We start from the raw sequence: 26,637 nt of genomic DNA, 5'->3' as shown, positions 1-26,637 counted from the left end.
CTTTTGCCTTCTTCCTATTTAAAAAAAAAAAAAAAGGAGGCAACTAATTGCTTAAACCAAAATAGAATATCTAATTCAGTTCACGTCTGTTGGGAGTGTGTGATACAGTGACTATATTCAGAGTTGAGTTTAACCTGCCTGTTTACAGATTAAGTGTGGCCAAGCACATAACAGTGAAGTCAAAGTCTTAATTTTTATCTGAATTGATCATGTCATTGACTGACACCCACAATAAGGTGAACTTTGCAAAACTGTGAAATACTGCTTTTGTTAGCTATTCTTTAGGGTAGGTATCTGAGTGATCGTTGAGATGCTCAAGAACAAGTGAAAGCTCTTGTGCTCTCTCTGTGTCATAGGAAAGCAGCGTTGTGCAAAGTGTGATGTAAAGGATTGGAGTGCTTCTAGGGAGGAAAGGGACAGGTTTTTCTCCTGCAAGTGTAATAAAAATTAACTTTGTTAACTGTGTAGAAGCAAACACCTTTGGAAAAGTTAAGTTACAGTGTCATGTAATTTCCCTGCTGTTTTAGTGATGTGATTATAGTGCAGCTGAAGATTGTTAGAGTTACTTGGAGAACTTCCAGTCCCTGGCCTAGAGCGAGCAGCTTGTTTTGGTTTCTTCTGAGTTCTGCTTATAGACCTTCTCAGGACTGACCAGGACTCGCTCTGAGCTGCGCTGAGGGTTCTACTCGGTACCTTAGGACCCTTTGGGTCTGCCCCAACTCTTTGAGTGGCGCTGTCAGAAGTTTTACATTTTGGGCTCCCACTGAAAAGGAGCAGTGTCAGCATGGCTGTAAATTTGACCACATGTAACACCTTGAATTGAAAATTCTTTAAGTTTCTAAAGGAGCAGTTTCAGTGACTTGAGCCCTCTGTTGGTCTGTGACAGGTGGAGGCAGCAGCAGTGTTCTCTGCTCAGAGGAGCTATTTTTTTTGTGTGGAGGGGTTCAAAACCTTGTTTTAATTTCCCTAAACCTCTCTGGCCTACGAATGTATTACCATTCCTGTCCTACTTTAATGCCCTTTGCCCAGTGTTCTAGAGAAACAAAGGGTAGGTTGATTCCATATGAACCTGTGAAGTGAATGGAGTTTTGCAAACAAAAAAAGGATTGTTTTTCTTCTTTTTTAATGAGTCTACTATTCTGGTTTTTGAACTCTTTTTAAATAAAAATGACTAATTTTTCTAGGCTTATTGGTAGACTGGTGCTTTCAACTTAGTTAACTATGAATAGGATGTGTTGATCTATACTGTAACCAGACAAATATCTTGGTTTATAGCCTTACTAAAATGCAGTTAAGATTGTTATGGTAAGTTGTAAATCAAACAGTGCTTCATGTGTGTTTTTTATGGTGTTCACATCCACTTTCTTGATCATACCAATTATATAACCATTGGTTCAGTTAATATCAAATAGATTTATTTCAAACCAGTGCATGCTCTTTGCTCTGTTTCAGTGCTTGGAATCATTCTTCTGGAAATAGAGTATGATGATTTTATTGGATGCTTCAGAAAACTAAATTGATCTTTGCCTAAATATGGATTTATGTCCAGTAGTCTGGACTAGAGTTTTATCTTAATGTATGTGGTCATAGTTGTCTGCTGTATTAATAAAGGGTGAAATCTTACTAAGTAATGCTTTTATCCTTTCAAAAAATGTGTATGTCTTGTATGGCCCCAAGTGGAAGTTAAATCTAAAAGGGAAAAGAATATAAAGTGGCTTCCCAAATTTACAAGTGGCTTTGTACAAAACTGACCTTTAACACTTTGTTATGGATGAATTGTGTGGAACACTTGAAAAAATCAAGTTAAATAAAATTACTTGACGTCCCTGTTTTACTAAAAGAGCTGTTCTTATACAGTATCCTAGAAACTCTGTCACATGCCTTAAGTGTTCCTGTTCAGCATTTAATCAAGTGCTTTGTACCTTATAAAAAAAGCTGCAAATATTCAGGAAACCGTTTACGAAGAACAGTGTTGCTCAGGAGAGTAAATGTTCTATTGAGTGGAAATAAATCTTGAAATGTTTTTGGTTTATGTGGGTATAAATGCGAAGTATTTTCAGCTTTAAGTGAGATCATGAAAAATATTTATGTATTAGAAAAAGTACATGAGAAGGTATGCCACTGAAGCCAAATTAATAACGATCATGTGTTGAAGATCAAGATCTTAAGATTTATCAAACTGGCACACATTGGCAGCTGCACTTGCTGGAGACTTTCTAGAGAAAGGAAGAGGTACCTTAATGGAAAGTCTCTGAGTCAGTGTGTTAAAAGTAACAGATTCTTTTTTCATGCCTGCTAATTGTTTTTGTCCTGATTTCTTAGTTTTTAATTTTCAAAATTTGGGTTGTCCAGTGCAACTTTTGTCTCTTTCTCGTAGGTTCTCTTACCTTCAGTTAGAGAGGACAAAAGGAAAGTGAATGTCTGTGCTTATTTTTAGTGTTAGTTCATACTTGTCCTTATATTAATTGGCAGCAAGTACAGCACTGGTTGTGCCATTGTGAGTGTTAAGCTATTAGTGCTTCAATTCATAGAGCTGAAAATTCAGCTAAACTTTAAAAGCAAAACTTAAAATAATAATTTTCTTAAGGTTTACAAATGTGACTTTAATATAAAGCATGTGCATTGAATGCAGTGTTGCAAAATAGACCTGAAATTTCCATACTGTTAATGTCTTTCCAAGGCTAAAGAGACACTTAAAGCTAGACTGTGTGTACACCCAAAATATCCATTATGCAACTCTTAAAGCTGAGCACATCACTCGACTATGGAAAAAGCATCTCTTACTTATTTAAGAAACTGTCCTTACACTTAACCTACTGTAGCAATATATAAGTAGGTGGACTTTACAAAGGGTGATTGTCTGCTGGCTTTGTATAGAATTCTAAAGAGTATTTGTACTTGTGGGATTTTTTGTGTTTGTTTGTTTGGTTTGGTTTAGTTTTTTGGGGTATTTTTGTTTTTGTTTTGTTTTTTTTTTATTTGTAAGTGTTCCCAGAAGCTTTCAAACTAGTTTATAAGTTTTCTGGGGGCTTCTGAAGTGGCCCTGAATGTATGTTCACTTGTACACTACCTGAAAGATTTGTGCTGTTGAATCTGAAGAGATCCTAGGACTGATGTGAGTTCTTGCCAGACTTTAAACTTTCTCCTGAGCAAGCTAAGGTCATTGATTAGTCAGCACTTTGTTGGGTTACATAAAATTGCATTTATAGAAGCCAGTTTAGTACTGATTGGCCATAGCCCTGTCATCTGCACTGAAGGGTGTTTTAATTGGGCTGTACAGTCGCAGGGAGTGTTGCCTGGACTTTCTGTTGTCTGCCTTGTATAAATTAAACAGAACTTCTGCTCTACCTCACTGTTCTTTATAGGGAAAGACAGCTGACTTCTTCCTGTAGCTTTCTTCCTGCATGTAGTTAGTTTAAGACATAAACCAGACCTGTTAAGTAAGCTGGGAGTGGCTTTGTTGCTGCTGCTTTAGCTGATCCTAAGCTTAGGATCTCAGGATTAATTCAGGTTGGAAGGGAGCTCTCGAGAGTCTCTAGTCTAACCTCCTGCCTGAAGCAGGGTTAGCTATGAGGTCAGACCAACTTGAAGTAGCTAGAAATTATTCTATTGATAATATATGTTAGCTATATTTGGGCTCTGGAAAAAAAAATAAATCTGTAAATCCACTCCTTATTTCCAGTGTGAAGTACTGAAAATAGTATTTCTGTCAGAAAGACTTGTCTACAGAAACAATGAATAGAGTTCACCAAAAAATTCTACAAAAGTGCCTTGGATAGCTCAGCTTTGCAGCCGTGTTCCTCAGCTTGCTCTGTCCTTTTGCTGCTCTGCAGAAGGCTCTGCAGAGGAAGACCAGCATGGACATGGAGGAAGAATAAACAAGCTGGAAGGGGCCTCGTGGTTTGGTTTTGCTGTCCTTGCTAAGCCAATGAGCTTGTCCTGGAAGACCCTGCCCTGGACACTGTAAGGCAAAGCGCTGCAGGGAGGGTTACCTTGCCTCTTTTTTTCAGCTGGGGTTTAAAGAGCATCTGTGAAGTTCAATAAAGTTCACTTAGGGGAAATCAACTCCTAGAATTATTACTGTTACTTGTATAGCATTGTAACAAGCACAGCTTTCTCAAGTTGTTCTGTTTATAGACCGGGGACCATTAAATCCCTGGACAGCAAGGTACTGAAGAGATACCAAGCTACAGGTTTTAAGTTGTGAATTCCAGAAATGCTGAGGAAATTGTTTTCAAAAGTATAATCTTTTGGTTATTTGTGTCTTTTATTTTGAGCTGGAGCTCTACATACATAGCTGATCTGTAATCTGCTGTTCAAGATCAATTCACTACCTGGACATGAGAGATTTTCTTAAGAGGATTTTTGGAAGTAAAACTTTTATTAAATGTTTGCCCTCACAGGCTTAAAGATCTAATATTCTACCTTGATCTCACTTAGCTAGTCTCCTGGCAAATGTGATATTAAATACTATTAAGTATCTAAAAGCAGCATTTTGATGAATACAGTTGAAATTATCTAAGACAAATTAATAAATAACTCCTTTCCTTTCTGATCTCAGATGTTTTTTAGCTTGGAAGGAAGTGTAGCATCTATGATACAGTTCATTCAACTAAAATTTGCAGAGAGCTGCAGATTTAAGTTAGGAAAAGATACAGGAAGAAATTGCATCTGTCAAGGAGCATGATTAAATGCTGACTTGAAGTAATTCGATTCACTGTTTGGGAAACATTAGTATGAAAGCTCCAAGTCTCAGATCAATAGTAAATAAAAAGAATGAAGCTTGGATAGATATTAATCTGGTTTTGACCTTAGAATTACATACAGCTACAGAACCAAGGTTATTGATGCCCATCCTAATCACACATTCCAAACATCAGAATCTGAAAGCTTACATGTTTGTTTCAGACTGAGGTAACTGATGTCTTTTTTTCCATCTTCTTCCTAGTGTTTAGGTGCTTAAAGCTGTCCTTAAGATACTCCATTTGACTGCATTTAAGCTGGAAGTCATGATTCAGGGTGAACAGGCAACTTCTAGACTGTTAATTTTTTTTACTTTACCCCAGCACAATGGGAGTAATTTTGCTAAAATATTGTGCTGTGAGAGTTAACTAAATGGGGCTAGGAAGTCCCAAGACAGTTACATAGTTCCTGTTGTATTTCTAGAATATGAATTCATCACAAAGAACTAAATGGCAAAGTTGGTCAATTTTTCTTCTCCTCTAGAATGTTTTAATCTGTTCAAAGACAGGACTTGGAAGCTGTTGATGCCCAAGCCACACCAATTTTGTTCAGTTGCATCACTGACTTCAGACAGGTGTGGTATGAGATTCCTCTTGTTCTTATTGCCCGATAATCATTATTCCTTGTTCCTTTGCCCAGGGGGTACTTGAAATACCACTGTAGGTTGGAAGGAACAGACTTCTAATGCAGGTATCAGTTGGCCGAGGTGCTAATGCCAGAGTCTGGACTAGCTAAGAAGTACTTCAGTGGCTCGCACAGATTTTTATTTGAAGGGTGGATGATATTGATTCTTCACCTTGCGTTAGATGCCCCAACCTTCTTTCAGTCATGATTTTAAAGTGTTGGTCTCATTGTGAATCATTCACAATGGAATATGTTGCTCAAAGTGGACAGGCTGGCATAGTGCTGAGTGTTTTTTCATAATAAAATCTGAAAGGAATTGGGACAAGAAGCATACAAATAGCTTGCTGCCAGCTCAAGCAGGGTTGAGGGTGCCTGATCCTGTGCTTTTAACCTTCATGTTTGGTAATACTTCATTGCAAGACCTTTCTGTTCTCTTCCAAAGTACATCACCATTCCTCTGAGAAGGGGGCAGTTCAGATCACCTTGTTCAGTAAATAATGTCATATCATAGGATTTGACAGTTGCGGACTTGGATCTAATGTAAAAGCTCTTTTCTGAAAATCAAATCTTCCACAAAACAGCTATAGCAAATGTACTTAGTGGTGAGCTAATGAAATGCTGAGTCCCAGGCGTGGCTGAATTTTATGAGTAAGCACTTTTCTTGTTCTTACCAAAATCTAGTAGCAACCCTTAACTGCACAGAAAGAAAAAAATGTCTCCTGGTTCTCATGCTCATTAATTCTCCCCTTTCAGTTAAGAGAGATCAAAACCAAAAGATTATTTTTGTGCTTGTAGATTTGACTTTATCTCAATGGGACAGCTATATGATAACTAAGAACACTAGCTGCATGTAAATAAAAGGCGGTGCATCACTGTCAGTAGAAGCCTGGTAATTGTGGGTTGAATTGGTTTATTTATACTCCATTTAGGTTCTGACAGATTGTCACTGCCATCTGGCTCCCAGAGAACAGCTAGAACAAGCACAGTGAAGTCTGCACTTAGATTTAATTTATCAGAATTTCATGTCTTGCAAGATCTGTTATCACACCATTTCAGAAGATGGGGAACTTCAGTCACACCAAATTTGTCGGACAACAAAAGCAAAAGCTATTGATATAAAACCTCAACTAGACAAAAGAGCAAGATATAGTTCCAGTCTGAAAATAGCCACCTGTTGATTCTTTGCTGCTTAAAAGTACAGTGAGATTCAGGAGAATAACCTGGGAATACCTGTGTTTCCTGCTGGCTTGGAGTGTCTCTGGTTCTCTGATCATTCAACAGGATTCAGGCCAAGTGCTATTTACTTTAAAAGGGATCTTCCTTTTGAGGCATTGGGTTCTGCTGGAACTTTTGTCCAGAGGACACAATCTCATGTCTCACAGGTTAACCGTGGTAACTCTGTGTTTGAGGTATGGAGGGTGGCATCTATATATTTCTGAAGAATGATCTTCCAGTTAGAAATGCTACGTCAATTTTGAGAGTTACCTCTTGATATCATTGATTTTGTTGTGATACGGGACAAGGGAATCTTGTATAAGGACTGCACTGCCTCTAGGATTTGAGCTGTGAATGCTCATTGGTAGGCAAGTGCCTTATCCTATCATCTCCCAGTAGAGCTAGTAGTCTATTTAAGTTCTCCTTGAAGAGGAATTGCTAATATTCTTTTTTAGCTTATAATGGATCTCTGGGCTCTGGAGAATAACTTTTTAATTTGCTGACTTTAGAAGTTGGAATACCTCATCTCATTTTGGAGTTTTCAGCCATGTGGCCATACACCTGATTTAGCTGGTTTATAATGTATTCCCCAAAACATAAGTGCAGCTTTAATACTTTTGTGTATATATGCTTATCGTGTATATCTTATAGTTAAATTTGCCTTGGAAATGGCTCACCTGACATGATTCACTGCGTAGCTGGTTATGATTTTCCCCTGCTGTCAGGTCTGGTTTCTGTCTGTGTGGCTCCATGCACACCAAGGGTTTGCTGCTCTTTAGACTTCATCCTCAAAGGTTTAATCCACTGGAGCAATTTTTTTTTAATGTGAAGCTTGTCCTCTTCCTCAAAGTTTTATTTCTTATATTGCTGGCCTGATTTCCTTTGCCTAAAAATACTGAAGAAGTAGATAGCAAAATCAGAATCCGAGTCCCAAATCACAGCTGCATCTCAGGATTGTGGTATTGTTGAGTATCTGCATCTTTCTAATTACAGACTCTGAATCTAGTAAATAGGGAGGCTTTTTTTTAAAACAACAAAAAAAAAGTTGAACCTGATGTATGATCTTGCATATTAAATGTATGGGTTTTAATCCCTGGATGATGAAAGATTAGGTTGTCTGTTCAGAAGTGATATGGGGATAAACATGGGTTACACAACCAAGAACATTTAAAATTGCTTTTCTGTTCCTTTTGATTGTTCTGACACTTTAGTGCTGGATCTTCAGTTGTTTATGTTGAAGTTCCTCAGTTCTGTTAGCACTTATTTTGTCTGAGCTGTATTTGAATTCTTTGTTCAGTGTGAGAAGCACAATTACTTTGTAGCTTAATAGCTTAAAATGTATTTTATAATCACAGTACCAACATCTTGAGCCAGTGTTCCTAGAAAATGCTCTCCTAAGATCTAGCTGATAATTTTTTTTATGAGACCAATATTTTATGTTTGCGTGTTATAAAAGGATAGGCTTACAGTATAAGAATCAGGTGATTGAGAATATGCTATTTTTAGTCCAAAATTGGTTAGATTCAGTAGTGAGAAAGCTTCTCTTACTGGAAACTAGAAGGTATCTCGTCTCTATTGATGGAATAACTCTGCTGATAGGAGATGCTTTCTGGGAATAGGTTGGTCTTGAACTCACTGGAGCCTTTGTGTTGCTGAATGGTTGGTTGTCACTGTTTTGTCCCGTGATGTACTTGCAAAGGCTATGGTGGGTATAGTGTTATGTGAAAAGATAAACCTTTTGACATTATCTTGGTTGTCTTTGATAAATACAAAGCTGCTTTTTAAAGTAGGGTTTTGTGAGTGCATAAATTGTTGCTTAGTATAAACATTATTTGCAAATAGAACTGGTTATGTGCACACATTGTGATAAACTGTCTTAATTCTGTTTGCTCTTTTTGCAGGCTGCGGACTTGAGTAAACCAATAGACAAAAGGATATACAAAGGAACACAACCTACATGCCATGACTTCAATCACTTAACAGCCACAGCAGAAAGTGTGTCTCTTCTAGTGGGCTTCTCTGCAGGCCAGGTCCAACTTATAGACCCTATTAAAAAAGAAACTAGCAAATTATTTAATGAGGAAGTAAGTATAAATCTTAACATTGTTGCATGCAAATATATTTGTGGTATTAAACATCCCAGATTATTGAAGTTTTGTAGATGTCTCTGTTTGCCTATACAGCTTATCATTCCGCTGCTACCTTTGTTTTTCAGCTCTTTCATTGGCTTGGCATACCTTGGCATAACATGGAAATGTTATTCATGAAGAAATCTTTTGGGGCTTAAGATGAAGAATTAGGACTTTCTAGTTTGTGTAATACAGTAACTAGAGTTAATGACAATTAATTGATAGAAAAAAGGTCTACAATTCTAAACGTTGCTGCATATACTCTACAGTCAGTTGTTTCTGCAGCTTCTGGTTCTGAATGAAGAAGAGAACGTTTAAGCCCCTATGTAATTAACATATTCTGATGAAAGTAGTAAATAAGGTAAAAATACCGATCCTTATACTCAGGATGTTACAGCAGAAACCGTTTGTATCAAGAATTACTAAAGACTTGCATGGGGAAAACTGGGATATCAAGCTGAATGCTGCATAGAAAAAAGCTGAAGGCTTATTAGGTCTTGGATGTGTTATGTTCCTGGAAGAAACTCTCCATCTGCTTTTTGTGCTGCTGTGCAATAAAGAAAGAGAGAAGGGAGTAGTATGGGGGGGACTAATGCCAAGTTACAAGACCACTGGCTCTGATTTTCTGGTAGTATTGGCCTTCTTAGAAGAGTAAGCATCTGGATGCTGTCAAGGAAAGAAATCTGGTAGCTGATAGGACTTTAGACAGTGTTTTCTGCAGGTGATAAGCTATAGGAATTTGGGTAATTTTCAAGGGTATGTTTAGGTTTTTTGGGTGTGGGGTTTTTTTCTGCAGGTGAATTTTGTGGGGATAATAGCAAAGAGCTTTTCAGGTGTCTCTTTTTTTGAAATGTCAAGTCTGGATAAGAGTTCTGCAGATGAAGCTAAGCCTTGCTCAGCTTTCAAACTGAGCAAGCGTATCTTTCCCACCTTAGAGAGATGATGCCTTGCTCTGTGCAAAGAAGATTGAAGTATTGCTCTCAATGGGGATATTTTATAATTAGAACTGTCTAATTCCTCCTCAGCTTTCTAAAGGTAGCTACATCTAAATCAGAAGAGGGGTGTTTTTTCTTCTTACTTGGCCTTTTTCCCACCTGTTCTCTTTCTCTGCGTGTGTTGAGTGGGAAACAGTGCTGGAGTACTCTGGTAGAAACCTCTAAGTCGCTGAAATGTTCATTTTTGCATTGTCCTAACAGCCCTCCCCCTGCACTAGCACCGCCCTCCCACACCCCCCCCTCCTGCCTCCAAAAAACTACAGCTCACCCCAAACCAGAACACCCTAAACTTTGTCACTGGTGCAGCTTCGCCCCTGGGAGTGCCAATGTGGATATGAGTTACTTGTGTAAGTGCAACTCTGACTGTGTGATAATAGTGTAAGTATTACAAATGACAGCAGAAGTACGGTAAATAGCTAGAGTGTCATCACAGAGCAGTTCCCACTCTTGTAGATGAACAGTAGTTACTTTGAGGAAAAACTTCTGCTGAAATACTTACATAAATATCCAATGCATGTGTACATGCCTTGATGCTGGTTACTGTCCAGTATCTACAGCATAAAGCTGCATTGCAGGCTGAATAGTTCCTGTGGTAGTTCACAAACCGTGGAAACACTGAAGTCACTTTCCATTAGATAGTATTGTCTTTTTTCTGTGCTATAACCAGCATTACTTCACTGCTGGGAATACATCCTTTGACAGTTCAGTGGAGATGATCTATTTTCTACAAAGCTAACATAAGGATTTGCTCACTGCTACTAGAACTACCTGCACAGTAGGCTAGAGTTAAATGACAAACTCTTGCTTTCTACACTGATCTTATCTGCAGTTGCAATAAATTCTAAAACTTTTCTGTATTTTTAGTCGTATCAATTACAATATTGAAGTTTGTCCTGGACTTGTTTGGAAGTTCTGGGTTGTATCTAAAAGCCACTTCAGAGAAACATTAGTGAGCATCGATGTTAGAGCGAGTTCATTTGCTTCAAGATGAAGATGCCTGTTAGGTTTTGCATATATTTAGAGATTAGATAGTGTTTGAGAATAAACATGTCTTCATAGGCAGAGGTGATCTAAATGAGTATTTACATCTTTTGACAGATTTAGCACTAGTCCTGGAACAATAGAGGTAATAGAATTCACTGTGTGTCCTGTTAGTAATTTGGTGATTCAGGTAGCCCAAGTCTGTTTTGACTATCACCTGTGATAAAGCAATCAGGGTAGCACTTAATCGTGTGTGATGTGTGAAATAACTTAACCTGTTATGACACAGAAGATTATTTTGAAATGAAAATGCAATAGCATTAATGCAGTCTAACTTGTTACTCTTCCTTTTTTTTTTTTAAATTCTATTGATATAGAAGACAATAGGGTCTTGAAAGGCTGAGGTGAGTGATCCTGTGCAGCTTGTGACTGTATGCCTGGATCAGTCTGCATCAACAGTGCTGTTCCTTCTGCGTGTGTGAGAATTAAATTAGTGATATTTTCTTATTCCCAAAACCATCCAAGTAATCCTCTACCAGGATTTTGGTACAGTGTTTGAGGTCATGTACCCAATATGATTATGGACTTAAAATGCCATTTCTAGTGTAAAAGTTGAGCATCTGCTCTAATGAGTAGAGGTTGTATGTCAGGTTGAGCTGCTTCAGTAGAGAAAGCAAGTATGATAGTTTCACTTTGTTGCCATATTAGTAGTAGTTCTGTAAGGAGAAGACTGTTGCCTAAAGCAAGGGCATATGTTCCCTGTCCACATTCCCTTGGTATATACCAGGTAGCTTTCAGTCTAATATTTCTGATATCACCATTACTGTGAATGATAGTTGGTCATGTGTTCACTGATATCTATTTTAAATCTTGCAAGAGAGGCTAAGAATATGTTACTTTAAAACTACTGCATTTGATGAATGAAGTTACATTTCTCGGCTTTCAAGTATGACATGGCTAATTTAACCAATGAGAGATTACAGAAGAGTCTCCTGGTCTTACGCTGAGGTTGGCAGCAGCAAAAGTATAGTCTACAATGACAAGGTGCTGCTTTCCAGTGATAGTCACAGGCCTAGAATAGATAATAGTCCATGTATTATCCAGTAGTATGTGGGTGTGGTGGGGTTTTTTTGTGATAAAGCATAGCAAGATGGTTAGGGGATTTTTTTGCTGCTTTGTTTTTTTTAACGCTTTCGTAACTTGTTCTAGTAGTTCTTTGTATTTGCTTTCTTGCCTTTTGTGTAGCTCAGCTCTTCTTTCAGCCTGTAGTTAATCCATACCAAATACAAATCTTGAATGTGCATGTAAAGAATTGTCTCCAAGTTGCAGTTCAGTGGTGCCATGGCTGACTTGGTAAGTTTTAGAAGCCCATCAGAACTACACTAACAAATTCAAGAAGTCAAACTTTATCTCTTGGCTCTTACAACATTGAAGACATTATGATCAGGAATGTTTGTTTAGTACATGTGTTCATTCTTTTGCAATGATGGACTCTGTTAAAATGTTTTTTCTATTAAGGAAGCTACTTAATCGGGTGGTAACTGACAGTATTGACAGGTTCTTGGCTAATGAATGAAAAGTAATTGGAGGGTGGGTATTCCAAGGTGAAGAGTATGTTGTGCCTTCTGAATTTGGTGAACCATGTGTGTTTAGCTACCGACTTTCCAGCCCCATGATAACAGGGACACCGTGGATGTAGTTTTTGCTCCCTGAATCAGTAAAAGCTGGTAAAGGCTCCTTATCCTCAAGCCTCCTTTTTATTTTTTTTTTCCAGAGAATGGATTTTATTTGGGATTTCAGATGAAACCATAGCCTAAATTTACTGTTGTTGATTTGTAACCTGTGTAGAACAGATGAGTAGCAGCTTTTTCCCCTTTAGCTCGTCTCTGTTTTCTTGATTGTTTCCTTTTCATGCTCTTCAACCTTCACAGTGAAAAATAAACCTAAGAACACTACCTTTAGATTCATAACAACAGATTAGCTTGATTGAAGTGTATTCTTTGTGCAGTGTGACTGGACCTTAATAATAACCTTTGGTAGCATGCTGTCTAAAAATAATTTCCTCTTCACTGCCTGATAAGATTATAAGTTTTTGCAAATACAGTAACATAGCTCCTTTCTAGAAAGCTGAGTTCACCTTGGTTGTGTTGTTCCTCATCCTTCCCAGTAAGCTCAGATTTACAGTTAATAATTAAAATGTTCATTTTCAGACTTTCTGATGTGTATCTTCTTTGTTTTTCACAGAGACTAATAGACAAGTCCAGAGTAACCTGTGTAAAATGGGTACCAGGTTCGGAAAGCCTTTTCCTAGTAGCTCATTCCAGTGGCAATATGTACTTGTATAACGTGGAGCACACTTGTGGTACCACAGCCCCGCACTACCAGCTACTTAAACAAGGAGAGAGTTTTGCAGTTCACACTTGCAAGAGTAAATCCACAAGAAACCCTCTGCTTAAATGGACAGTAGGTGAGGGTGCCCTGAATGAATTTGCCTTTTCCCCAGATGGGAAGTTCTTGGCGTGTGTGAGCCAGGATGGTTTTCTTCGTGTGTTTAACTTTGATTCAGTGGAATTGCATGGTACAATGAAAAGCTACTTTGGAGGACTGCTCTGTGTGTGTTGGAGTCCCGATGGGAAATACATAGTGACAGGTGGAGAGGATGACTTGGTAACAGTTTGGTCTTTCGTGGACTGTCGAGTAATAGCGAGAGGCCACGGACATAAATCGTGGGTCAGCGTTGTCGCGTTTGATCCATATACCACTAGTGTAGAAGAGAGCGACCCGATGGAATTTAGCGGAAGCGATGAGGATTTCCAAGACCTTCATTTTGGCAGAGATCGAGCGAATAGTACACAATCTAGGCTATCCAAAAGGAACTCTACGGACAGTCGTCCAGTAAGCGTTACGTATAGATTTGGGTCAGTAGGCCAGGACACGCAGCTCTGTTTGTGGGATCTCACAGAAGATATCCTCTTCCCCCACCAACCCCTCTCAAGAGCAAGGACACATACAAATGTCATGAACGCCACAAGTCCACCTGCTGGAAGTGGTGGAACTAACCCGGGAAGTAACGGAAACAGTATCACAACACCTGGAAACTCTGTACCCCCTCCTCTTCCACGCTCCAACAGCCTTCCGCACTCCGCAGTCTCAAATGCTGGCAGTAAAAGCAGCGTCATGGATGGTGCCATTGCTTCTGGCGTTAGTAAATTTGCAACCTTATCGCTACACGATCGGAAGGAAAGACACCATGAAAAAGATCACAAGAGAAATCATAGCATGGGACATATATCTAGCAAGAGCAGTGACAAACTGAACCTAGTTACTAAAACCAAAACGGACCCAGCTAAAACTTTGGGAACACCTCTCTGTCCCCGAATGGAAGATGTTCCCTTGTTAGAGCCTCTTATCTGTAAAAAGATAGCACATGAAAGACTGACTGTGTTAATTTTTCTTGAAGACTGTATAGTCACTGCTTGTCAGGAGGGATTTATTTGCACATGGGCAAGGCCTGGTAAAGTGGTAAGTTTTAATCCTTAATGCTGCATCAAAGAACTAGAACTCTGAATAGGTAGTTTTCTTGAAATATAAATGAATGTTGAATATAAAATTTCTTTATGCTTAATGTAAAAAAAAAATCCTCAGAGCCATACTTTTGGATACTGCATGCCATATTTCTGAATGATTTGAAGTGTCTTGGGTACAATTATTAAGTATAGTTGCCTTCCAGCAGAAGAAATAAATACTGTGCATCTAAACTATTGATCAGTGTTCTTATACTTAAGCATAACCACAATATGGTGAAAGCTATTTATGTAAAAATTGAAGTAAAACCTGTCAATCACTAAAATAATTATAATCCTTCTAATGTTTTCTACAAAAATACGTGCTCCCAATGAGAGTAGCTTATGAAAAGCTGCTGCTTTTAAGTCTAATGAGAAATGTGAGCCTCTGAAAAAATTAAAACCAAAGTGTTTCATTCCTCCATACTTTTCTGTGGTGGCCTGCCATTCATGTCAAACCACTTCCTATTAAAACATCAGCTATTTTATGCACAGATTTTACTGACTGTAGCTTATGCTTTTGAAATTGTGAGTCAGTATTATCAAGGAACTCTAATTTTAGCCAGGTCTGGATCTCTGTATTTGTAAAGTTAGGGAAAATCACACAAAGCTTTCTTGAAGCTTCAGTGTTACGTCACTCAGTTTTGTTGGGCAATTTGGTCATCAACAAGCTCGTGCTTTTTGGTGGCACCTGTTCTATCAGTTGAACCTACTTTAAAATAGATCACTAATTTTAATTCTTGTTGTTAATGCACTTGAACACAAGTAAAACTTTATTTCTCTTCTGTCCAATGTATAGAAGGCTAAGTTTTCAACGAAGCTAAATGTGGTGATTATATTATTAAAAAGTACTTTGTGTTACGATAGCTTTGTTGGCCAGCAACATTGTAAAGGAATATAGCTATGAAAACATTACCAGAGTTAATCTAGCAAAAAGGACCATTATTTCTGTGAAAATTTCTGAAATGGAATGTAGGTTACCACCTAAAGAAAAAGAAATAGTCTGGTAACACCTGCATATTGCCACATTGGACAACCTAAATAAAAATCTGATGTTCATTAGGTGATAACCATTTAGTTCATAAAGCTGACTTTCGAAGTGGAGGTACTGTATTTATTTATATACCACATCTTCATTGCCATAAGCTTTTAAGTTAAGCTGAATAATTTTTCTTAAAAGTGTTTGTATAATGAAGGGTTTGTTATCAAATTTGCCACAACACAGAGAGCAATGTCTGCTCTGCATCTTAATGCTCACTTAAAGGTTGAATCTAAAACTAAGACTTGTAAACCCTTTCCTGGGAAGAAGGGAGGAGAGTATTACCTAAAAGTTCTTTTGCATGAGAACTACAGATCCAGCCGTAATTTAAGGAGAGGGGAAAAAAGGAAAAGCAAGCACCCCCAAAACACTAACCTATTTAAAATGTTTGTCCTAAGTGAAAATACTAAAGCAGTTATGGCTTCTGTGACTCAGTGCAATTCACATGTCTTATGAATTAACTTTATACGTGTACAGCAGTGCCTCAGATTTCTGTTGTGACCTATATTTTCTTTTTGTTCTAAAACCCCTTTGCATACAACTGAACACTACACTGTTCAATTGATTTTCAGTGGCTGAGGTGGGTTTTGTTAGAGTGGGGATAACTTAAACATTTTTTGTGTATTGACTTTGATTTGGAATATGACATTTCAAATATTTCAGAGATAAAGTATGCAGTACCAAAAATCAGGATTTATGTATTGGCCAATATGGAAAACTTTAATTACAGGTAAGTAATTTTCATACTGAGTTATCATTTTCAAAATTAATATATTGCACACTGATGTAAATGCCATATTGTTTAGGAAGTATTTACTTAGAAATTTTCAATGAATTTGTTCTTCTGTTTTCACTTGCATTTCTAGTGAGCTCACTCTGCTGGTAAAAACTAAATTTTGGTGACATGTTTACAGGGCTTTGATAGGACAATATTTGTGCCAGAAGGACATGATGAGCATCTTTTTTGTTTATAGGAAAGCACTTAATAATTTTATTTAATGAAAATTGTCAAAGTATAAAACACTCATGGTAATGTCTTTCTTACTGGGTTATATACCATTCATTTCTGTTTCGCCAGCTGTTTTATCCTAGGCTATTCCATTACTCTGGGGTTTAAAGCTGCTATTTCTAGTCTTCCTTTTGAAATATGGGTCCCCAAGTGATCTTAAAACTCCGTCACTTTTTTGTCTGCCAACTCTGGAGTGAAAGCCTCTGAGTCGTGCTGTTTTTTCCATCATTGCCTCAAAAGGCCTTCATTAAATTCATGCCACTGCCAGCCTAGAGAAAGGATTGGATGGAAAACTGAAGCAGGCTTGCAGTGTCTAATGGAATTTCCATTGGGCCAGCACTACCTTTGCCTCTCATTTTTAACAGCCCTCAAAAGACACGCTGGAGAATTGGACAATGTATGACAAGCTCTCTTCACTTTTGTGGCTGGGCTTAGCGGAAAAAAAATCCAGAAATATCTGTTCAGCTGTGATCCTTATGAAATCTTATGGGCTGTACAGTGCTTTGAGTGTCCTGACTGTTTATAAACTTCCCAAATCACTGCTTCGGTGTGCAGATAATCATACCTTGAGTTTCCTCACTGGATCTGCCATCCTTGCGTTGCGCTTCCTCACCTCTTTTACCAACTCCCAGTCAGAGTGAGGTGAAGTGAATGGCAAAACTCAATTAGAAACCAGGTGAGTGAGGCTTAGGGTTCCTTAGTTTCATTTTTTTTTTTTACTCTGCGTTAGCCTGTTTCTGGTGGAAGAAAGTTCAGGGTGATGAGAAAAATAGGTTGCCTTAACAAGAGTATGAACTTTCTTCTTAACGTGGCGACAATGAGCTGCTGCCTCTCCCCCTTGTCTTTCCCAGGCCCTGAGGGGAAACCCAAATGGGATTGTAGAACTGTTGCATGAATCTGAAAACATACAAAAATAATTTTAAGGGAACCAAGTAAATTTCCAAGGTAAATTTCATGTGCTGTCTTCATAGCTACTTCAAACTGAATTACATGACCTACTGAAGCATTTACATTAAAAAAAAAAAAATCCACAAAACCTCTGAAAAACCAAAGTGGGACCTGGATATGCAAAACAAGTTTTCTCTTAATGATCAGAGGAAGTATCTATATGTGATTTCTGTGTTTGACTTTAGAATTAAGTGTTCACCATCTTGTACAGGGACTCCGTTTTATCTAAATGGAAGTTGCCGATGGGTTGTTTCCTTTGTGAGGAAGCTCAAGGTAAGATTGGCCGGCAGTATGAGCAGGTGAAATGGCCGTGTATAACCTAGCAAGATAAACATGCTACCATTTTGTAAAACAAATGCACATGGAATTTATTTATTTGACTTATTGTACAGGAAAACTTAGACTTAAATTATAACATCCTTGAATTTTCTAGTTAACTACAATTGTAGTACAGTATCATGTTTTAGTATGACTTCTGTTTTAGTGAAAGTACTTAAACATTCATGTACTATATTTGAGTGAGATGAGCAGCTATACATACTAATTCTTCCTCAGTGGAAAGGAGCATTTCATCGTTACAATTGAAGTTCAATTGCTGGTATTTAAGTACTATCAAATAGATTTCTTTCAACGTGATACGGTATCTGTATAAACTTCAGGGATGATTATAGTAAAACTGAAACACAGCTATATGACTTCAGGTTACCATGCTAAAATTTGAAGCTTTCTGTAATGTGCATAATGGCAAAGTTGCACATAGCATACCCGCATTATCAGGGGGAATTTAAACCTAGTACACTGGTGTGATATTTATAGCAAGGTATATGTGTGTGCGTGTGTGAGGAGGTGTGACTAGTGGCTCCAGTAAAGCCAGGAGAGATCATAACCCTGTAAAGGCTTTATGATGAGGATGTCTGGATTAGGAAATAACATGACTTTTACTAAACACTTTTTAGAAACCCCATGTTCTGGATTATCACCTCTTAAAATTTGATTATGTACTTAGAATGATTGTATGTGTCTGCCCCTTTAACAACATAAAGCTACTAAATTAATATTTAAAATGCTGACCTGCTTATGTTACAATAATAAAATTTGTGTCAGTTAATTTACTGTCAATTTACATGTAAAGATTAAACCATTTTTTTCTGCATTTTATGAATTCTGTATACTGGAGTTTGTTCAAGATTGACGTGTTAGGTGATACTGTACAAAATTGTATTGACTACCTTTAGTGAAAATCAAAAGTAAAATTCATATGTATTTCCTTTTTACACTTCCATCTAATTTCTTGACAACTTGAATAAATTTCATAGAGCCTTTCTAACATGAACTATTGTTAATTTAACTGTTGCAATAATTAAGCTTTAAGAAGTATTGTTGGTATATTTATAATTTTAAGAAGATCATGTTTGTTTCATACTGCTTATTTTTAGCTGTTCTATTGTCACTGTTACAGCTGAAGAACTTTACTAAATACTTGACATTACAAAATAACTTGCTGGGGTTGTCCTCTGTATACTGATGTTAAATAAACATGTGTGATTGAACTGTAAATGTAGATAACTTTCAATAGTCCTTTCCACATTTGAGTTTTAATTTATCTTGCAGTCCTTAGGTAGTCTTACGCTGTCATACTGTGCTGAACAAATGGCCACAACGAAAGCTGTTAACTTGCCATCTTTTAAAATAAGAAGTTGATTGCATCTTGTAACCTGCTCTGAGTAAATGTTTCATTTCATCTCAAGACGATGCATATGTTTTGATGTTTAAATCTTGCTGATAAGGTTGTGTCTCATTATATTTATTTTTTAGGACTAGAGTAATATGACATAGAATGCTTCATTAAACCACTTATCAAACTTGCTTGAACTCAGATTCAGTAAAACATGGACATGGATGTATCTGGCTTCTCTCTGCCTACCTGTCGAACAGGAGCTGGGACGGAGCGTTGTGGTTCCTTCTAGGACTCTACAGGAGCTCTTTCCGCCATGGACTCTGGTGCAGGGAATGTTCTTTGTTCCAGCTCTGGATCTTGGCATTTGCCTAACGAATGCTGAACTCACAGCCCTCAGGACATGGCTCGCTCAGATGATTCAAGTGTTTTCTGTCTAGAGAAGCTGTGGCCAGTCTAGAACTAAACTGGTCTGAACTAGAACCAAACTTGTTTAAAACTGGTTGCAAAATTTCTTGGAACCAGTTTAGGCAAAGACTAAAGACGTTGCCCTTCCATCTGGTGGACTAGGAATTGCATCACCCTCACAGCAGTGGTTCTGTGTTAACCTGTGAAGGTGCCAAGCAAATGAGACTTGCTCCAGTGTTTTGAAGGCACTTTTGAGAAATTTCCCTGAAAAAGTCAGTTCCTTTGGGCCCAGTCCAACTGAAGCAGGACTCTCGTTGTCTCTTAGGCAAAAATACTCTGTAGACTAAAGCTGAGGGGATTCTTTCTTATGTGAACATGAGAACTTTCTGGTACTTCAGAAGGTATTGATTGACCACTATGGTGGTCTATATATATAACAAGTGTGTATGTTTAAGAACAAGTGCCAATGCAGGAACAAAATGAAATCTGTTCTGAAAGCTGCTGGGAACATCCAGTTATATCAAGTGGTGCAAGAATGGTTGGTCAAACCAGTCTCTCAGCAGTCAGTGTGAGCACAGACAAAACCTCCACGAGCTCTGTGGCCACAGAAGATACTTGGGCAAAAGATGTCTGGGATCTTGGACGTGTAATGTTGTTTGTCTTTATTTAATAACATTACACAAGCTTGTCAAGGAAATAACTTGTATGATCACTTTATTTTCCGGGTTTTGAAGTTGGATTTTAGATAGGGACTGATCCACCTTATCAAATTAATTTCTCTCATTCCTTCTCCAGCTGAGATCACACTTCTTTTACGACTAACCCAAATGGGTTGCCTTAAGTCATATGCTTTTCTTTGACGTTCTCCCTGGTTTATCTCAACTTTGTTATTTTCTAATCTGAAAATTTTAAACCTTCCAGATTTTTGTAGGCTGAGAAAGCTGGAGAAACAACCATTCTAAGCACGTGAGCCTTTGCTGCCTAAATGAAGCTTGAGGTCCCATTGCTCAAGCCAGATCAGGTTTCTGCTTCCCAGCACACAAGCAGTTGCATCTTTTTTTCCTCTTGAACATGCATGTCTTCCATTTGCCAGTCATGTACTAGTCTTGAAGTCATCTTGCCCAGTACCCCTAGACAGATTTTTAGGTAGCTTTAGCTGGCTGGTTTTCTAGCAGCCTTCAGTTTTCTGTTTGTCGACACTGAGTGAAATGGCGATAAGTGTCTGTGAGGAGAGAAACTCCTTTATCTGCACAGAAGAGAAGCTGCAAGTGAAACCTCCTTGATGCCCCTACAGGCTTTTACAAGATCTGGTGTCAAACCGTTTAAACATTCCTATTTTTCTGTAACACTGTTAGAACAAATAAAAGAAGGTGGGGAGACAAATGAAAGACAAATAATGTATTTCAAAGTCTGTTTAGGGAATGTGTAGACTGTGTAAAGATAGGTATCTTTGCTGTATCCTCCCAAATCTCATAGAAAATATTTCTCTTCAGTATGTTATGTGAATGTTCAGCAGGCACTTCCCTGAACATTCTCAGTTAATTAATATGATGACTCTGTTAGAGATTAATATCTGATTTAGTGAGTATATGGAGCTCAGAGGCTTATGCTAATAAATGCTGATTCATTTGGATAAGAAACTGTTGGAGATTTTGTTCATGCAAATCTTAAAACCAGTTTGGCTGATCTGCCTGCAGAATTATACATGTGAAAAATATCATTCTGTTTTAGCATATTATTATTTCTCCAGTACTGTATTGGACTGTGGACTCTTGGCAAGCAAAGGTCTCAGTCCAGGTTACATTTTCAAATTACACCAGGAATATCTCAGTTCTGGACAAGAATAAACAACCCATGGAATATTCCTCAAATAATGAATTCTGATTATTTCATTTACTGGCAATAGCAGAAATGTTTTAACAAATCAGTGCCATTTCTGTATAAGCATTCATTAATCTAGCTATTTTAAAAATTGGCTTAATTGCATTAGTGTACTACGAGCCTTTTTAAACTATACATGCCCCAAAGGGTGGGTTTGTTGTTTGTGGTGTTGGTTTTTGTGGGTTGGTTGTTACATTAGACCCTTTGCTTTGTTTTTTCTACCTTTCAATTTCAAACCAGAGAACAGGAAAGCTGTGCAGAGCTCGGCCATCCAGCAAGTTACCCAGGGTCAGCTGAGCTGTTTCATGTTCCCATATCTGGCTCATGTGTCCAAACTTGCAGTTTATTATCTAGATTAGTGAAACTACATATGGCTGCATCTTTGGCTCCAATTAATCCTGTTCTAATTTGTATGAAGAAAATACTAACTCAGTAGTTACTGATGGCTTTTTTCCTACTTAATAGTATCATCCTGATTTTTTTTTTTCATACAGCAATTACATGCTGATCTTTCATATAATTCATTTCTGTTGTGAAACCTTGTGTTTCATATATTTGGAAAAAAAACCGTATATTTGGAACAGCCCTGGCAATGGGTGCGGTTTGTGTTCAACACTCTCACATTGCTGACTGACCTGAGAATAACAGCTCCGGCCTCTGCCCAAGCAGCACATTTCAGCCGCAGAGAGTCTCTTAAGGTGGCAGATGATGTAGCACCTGCTTGGAGGGCCCTCTCGGAGGTGCTGATGGAGGTTGTTTCACCAAACTCCTGACTTGAGTCTCATAACTGTTCCATTTCCCACCCCCTGCTAGACCCACCTGCTAACAAAATGCTACTACTAATAAAAAGCTCCATTTATTTCCATACATTTGAACAGTTTCTCTGTTTGTTTCTGCTGCTCGCTCAGTATGATCTGTTAGTTCTTGAAGCTGATGCACGGTACCGCACAGCACATCTGCAGCTGGCGCATCTCGGTTCATATTTTCTGTCCCGGTTGTTAAACTCCACAGCTTTAAGTTGCTGCAGCTTTTGTTCCCTCTTTTACCACCTGCTTGACTAATCTGGGTGGTTTCATCGCAGAAGGCACTGAAGTCTAATGTCTTTATTCTTTTTTTTTACAGGCAGGAGCTTTCTATATTTTTTCATAGCTTTATCCATTGTAATATTCTCAGAGAATGTGCTTACAGATACTCTAGTCCCACACTGTTTGTATTACAGATCAGACTCTTATAGAGTGACTTTTGTATCAAAACTGTAACTGGTTTTGAGCCCTCACTTGTGTTTCTAATGTGGCTTTATCCTGTTACACCCAGCATAGCTTCTTAAATGGCCTTGCTTGAAAGGCTCTGAAATAATGGCAAAATTCTATATAATCTTTTTTGTTACTCAAGACCCACTGAGAACACTCACCAGTTAGGTGAAACTTCTGTGCCTAAAACCCAAATTCTTATTCTTGCTTTTTGTGTATTAACATCTAAGGTCTAAGATGTCTTCTGACATGAAGTACTTGGAAGAACTCATAACATTTTAGATCTATGTCGCGAAAGTGAAGTTCTGGAATATCCTGGCCAAGTTTTAAGGCGCTACCTGCAAAGTTTTTGAAATGTCTCTTTGCAGTAGCACAAGGATATCGATGTTGAGCTTCTTCCCGCTTTGATGTTCCTCTGGCTCGCCTGCTCCGAGTTACAGAACTAATTCAGAGCAAGGATTGAAATATAAGGAGCTGCGAGTATCGAGTTCCTTGGAGCCACCTGCACTGCGCTCGTGCTTTTCAAAGCAGGGAGCGTTTGTGCCTGGGAGACCGATGCAGGACTGAGCGACTCCTTGTTCCCAGTCTTTCAACTTGAATTCCAGAGGGTCTGGCAGTTCACAGGGAACAAGGCACCGCACTGAATTTCTGTACGTGCTGCTTGTTTCTAGAGGGGTTGTAGGGAAATGAATGACTCTTCACTTTGCTTCCCAACAGTTGGTTAGATGACAGTGTGAATCAATACTAGAACAGCGCTCATCTCTCTTCATCCGTAGAGCGTGGTTATGAGCCTGCTGAAAACCACTTCATATTATGCCATCCCTAGTACTTTCTGTGTGCTGATAAAGCACCTATTTGCATGTGAACAGTTTGGATCACTGATTTATTAAAGGCTGAAAATAATACCTCTGGATGCCTTTTTCCAGGGTACTTGCAAGTTGTTTGGTGGATGCAATTTTCTGGCAAGAAAGGCCTTCCAGTTGCTGCTGGATTTAACAGACTTCTGCAGAATGCTTTGGTAATGAACTATAGAGTTCTGATTCATCTTCGTCACTATAGAACACAACTTTCTTGGTAAAAATTTTCAGAAGTGCTTCCGTTGTTTTCTCTAAAATTCTGTCTTCACCATCTGTTCCGTAACTAATAACCAGGAAACTTTTTGTTCTCTTCTCATGAAATATGCAGTATCTTTGCACATCCTGAAGGTTCATCAGGTTTAAAGACCAACCCACTCCAGTCTCTACCTCAGCAGTGTTTGAATCAGATATCCACGACATAAACAGGTCAAAAATAAAGTGTTCCACTTTTTGCAGGTGTGATCTGTCGAGAGCACCAAATTGTGCCACGTAACTTATTATATACAAACGTGATATAAAATGTGTGCATGTGCATATACATACACATGCACCGTCTGCTATAAATCCTACAAATGTTCATCACATGTCTGAGCTGGTAGATGTTTTTTACAAAGAAGAACTATGGTTTTAGTAGAAACGTGACGACCTGACCGCAGCCGGTCCAGCCCTCCTTCCACCTGTGCCCTCGCTGGTCAGGGTTTCCTTCCATCAGCCATGACCTTCCATCTCCTGGATCCAAGCAAGAAAGAGCTCCTGTAGATTCTGAAGATGGGACCTAATTCTCCATTGTGCTAATTGCTGCCTGAGCCTGTCTAGTTTGATGGATCTGAGTCACAGGATCTTAGTTTTGAGGTAAGAACCTGTGATGGTGGCTGTTCAGAGGAAGCGCTAAAAGTGCATTTATTGTGCCTATGCAGCGAGGAGTCGCACCGTGAAACTCGTCTGTGCTTCCAGCTTAGCTGCTCTCGTGTTCCTCAGCCTGCTGGCGCTTGTTAAAACTAAATATCAACCTTTGCAAGAAGACTAAATTGTATTTTGATATTAAGCTTTTCCTACATAAGTCTGATACATGATTTTATGTGAGTGATTAAAAAGGGGCTACTCTATGTAAATGCGCAATGGGATCTATCCATTGGTGTCTGTCTGTAAGGTGTAGTTGCCTTAATCCAGAGCAGCAGCCTCTGTCTAGCAAGTGGTGCTGTGCAGTCGCGGGATTACGTCTGAAATGAAGTGAGCCTCATTTTATTTGACCGCTGACATAGTTAAATGAGCTGGTGGAAAAAAGGTTTTCCTGAGTGCAAGCTTAAATTGTGATGGGAAATCTTTACTGAACTCTTGCTCAGCGTTTCATTCTCTTATAAAATTACCAAAATAAATATTTGGTTAGATAATCTATTTTTCTATTCAAAGCTTGTAATATTCAAGAGCATATAAGAGATCAGAGCGTTTTCCTGTATCAGGTTAGGTGTCAAACTTGTTAACATTGGAACAGGTTTGTTTGTTGCTACCCTAATAAAATGCTGATCACATTTTTGGTGTATGATTTTTAAAGTTTCACAGTTCACAATGACTCAGAATGTAAGGCAGATTAAATCAAATGCTGGGATCAGATTCATCGTGTGTCCGAAACGCACACGCTTCCTTACTTACTGAAAGCTCTTTTGTGCTGCTTGACCGATACAGTAGTGGCTTAGATTTGTTGTAGGAAAGACGGTGCTGATGTCTCAAGTAAGCAAGTGATGGTAAAAATAACTTGTACTCATTTTAGCTTCAGGCTAAGAACTTTATAAAATCAATGTCAGGTTCTCTTGCTGGATTAATGTAAACTGCTTTGTTTGCAGGGTTTATTGTCATCCCAAAACCAGGCCAATTCTCCAAGTGGAACTGTAGTATAGCCAGCACACTACTGCTAGCAAACCTCTGAACGCAGGACAAGAAGTAATGACAGTGGAACCAGGAGCTGTTCTTCAGGCAAAGAGCATCACAAATTCTAATGTGATAGAGTGTAAACATGGAGTTATGTGAATCACATAGTAATTTGCAAAGGAATAATGTAATGAGTTCTTATTACAGCTAATACTGCTAGGCTGCTCACCCAAGGAAGAGTTTTCATTTTAAAAAAGATTAAAAATGCTTCCTTTGGTGCTGCAGAAAAAAAAAGTAACATTTTTGGTTTTCTTTATACTTTTCAAGTCCAGTGTAATTTAATCTCTCTCTATAAATATATAAATAAAAGTTATATATATATATATATAGTGTAAAATAAAGTATGTTTCTTAAATTCAAGTAAGTTCAATGGTTAAACTAGTACTTCACCATTGTTTATTTTGCACTGATTTTTTTAACCAGAGATGGCTAGAAGACAGCCTGGAATGCACTCATGGCAAATGAAAGTCATTACTTTCTGGCTTCAAAATGTTATTCAGGAAGATGGATGCTGCAATCATAGATTTTTAAAACAAACTTGTTTTGCACTTAAATAGTTTAATGCTAATAGACAATTACTTTAAAATTGGTGTCCAGACACCAGAAAAACTATGTTGTGGAGAAAAGAACCTTTGTATCTATTAAACATTTATTTTAATATTGTTGTTTCCAACTGCAATCGGCTCTGTATTATATGTATAAATAATGTAATTCAGTGACGGGGGAGGGGAGTAATGGATCATTACACTAGCAATTCTCATTCATTTAAGAAAGTGATATTTCTAATTCAGAAAATACATATTAAACTATCTTGAATATGCATTTTGTTTACTTTCTGTTCAAATTCCATCACTTTAAATGTAATCAATCCTTTGTTGAATTAAATGTTTGGTACAAAAATATCATCTCAACTTTGTAGAACAAATTCCTTTCAAACATATCTTATCTGGAATATTCCTTCATATTTAATATAGTCAAACGTCAGTTAGGAAAGTGAAATAACATTGTTCTGTTCTCATTCTTAACGGTTTACCTCTAAATACATCATACAGTGGAAAGCTCACAGACACCTTTGCGGGTCAAGGATTTTGTAATCACATAGTCCCATATATTTGTCTCAGGAGCTCCAGCAGTGGTAAATGTCCACACTTTGACTTGACAACCCAAAATTAGGTCAACTGATTGGAGCAGATGCATTTCTGAGACAACTTGTCTTAAATCCAGCATCTCGCTTATAATTCCACGCTCTTAAACTAAGCGTTACGGAGATACATCTATCTCTGTGTACAGTTTCACGCTGCTTGTCCGAACACACGGTATTTTTAGGCACTCAGCAACAGAACACATGAATTGTTTTCAGTTCTTCTAAAGATGAAAGAACCCCCAAAAGCTGT

The 26,637-nt window shown here is 38.1% G+C and overlaps 1 protein-coding gene across 7 annotated transcripts in view; it reads left to right on the top strand.

Moving 5' to 3' along the window:
* The window catches only part of WDR20 (WD repeat domain 20), a gene marked incomplete at its 5' end in the record, with an annotated part of 45,147 nt that extends 19,002 nt beyond the window's left edge, over window positions 1-26,145 (top strand). Inside the window, 4 exons of one of the 7 annotated variants that reach the window (XR_013922175.1) lie at window positions 8,484-8,666; window positions 12,932-14,209; window positions 15,953-16,019; window positions 16,368-26,145. Coding sequence is in view for 4 of the 7 variants with exons in the window: in XM_080345132.1 (XP_080201258.1) it covers window positions 8,484-8,666; window positions 12,932-14,209; window positions 25,159-25,212 (1,515 nt within the window). Of the gene's footprint in view, window positions 1-1,452; window positions 1,503-8,483; window positions 8,667-12,931 lie in introns of those variants that run through there. The other 6 variants (XR_013922176.1, XR_013922177.1, XM_080345132.1 and 3 more) reach the window with 6 other exon arrangements.
* Between the last annotated feature and the right edge of the window lie 492 nt (window positions 26,146-26,637).

The sequence above is a fragment of the Nesoenas mayeri genome (genome assembly GCF_963082525.1).
Source record: "Nesoenas mayeri genome assembly, chromosome: 5".
NCBI lineage: Eukaryota > Metazoa > Chordata > Aves > Columbiformes > Columbidae > Nesoenas > Nesoenas mayeri.
Note: the sequence above shows the minus strand (reverse complement) of the source record. Positions and strands in the feature narration are given on the sequence as shown.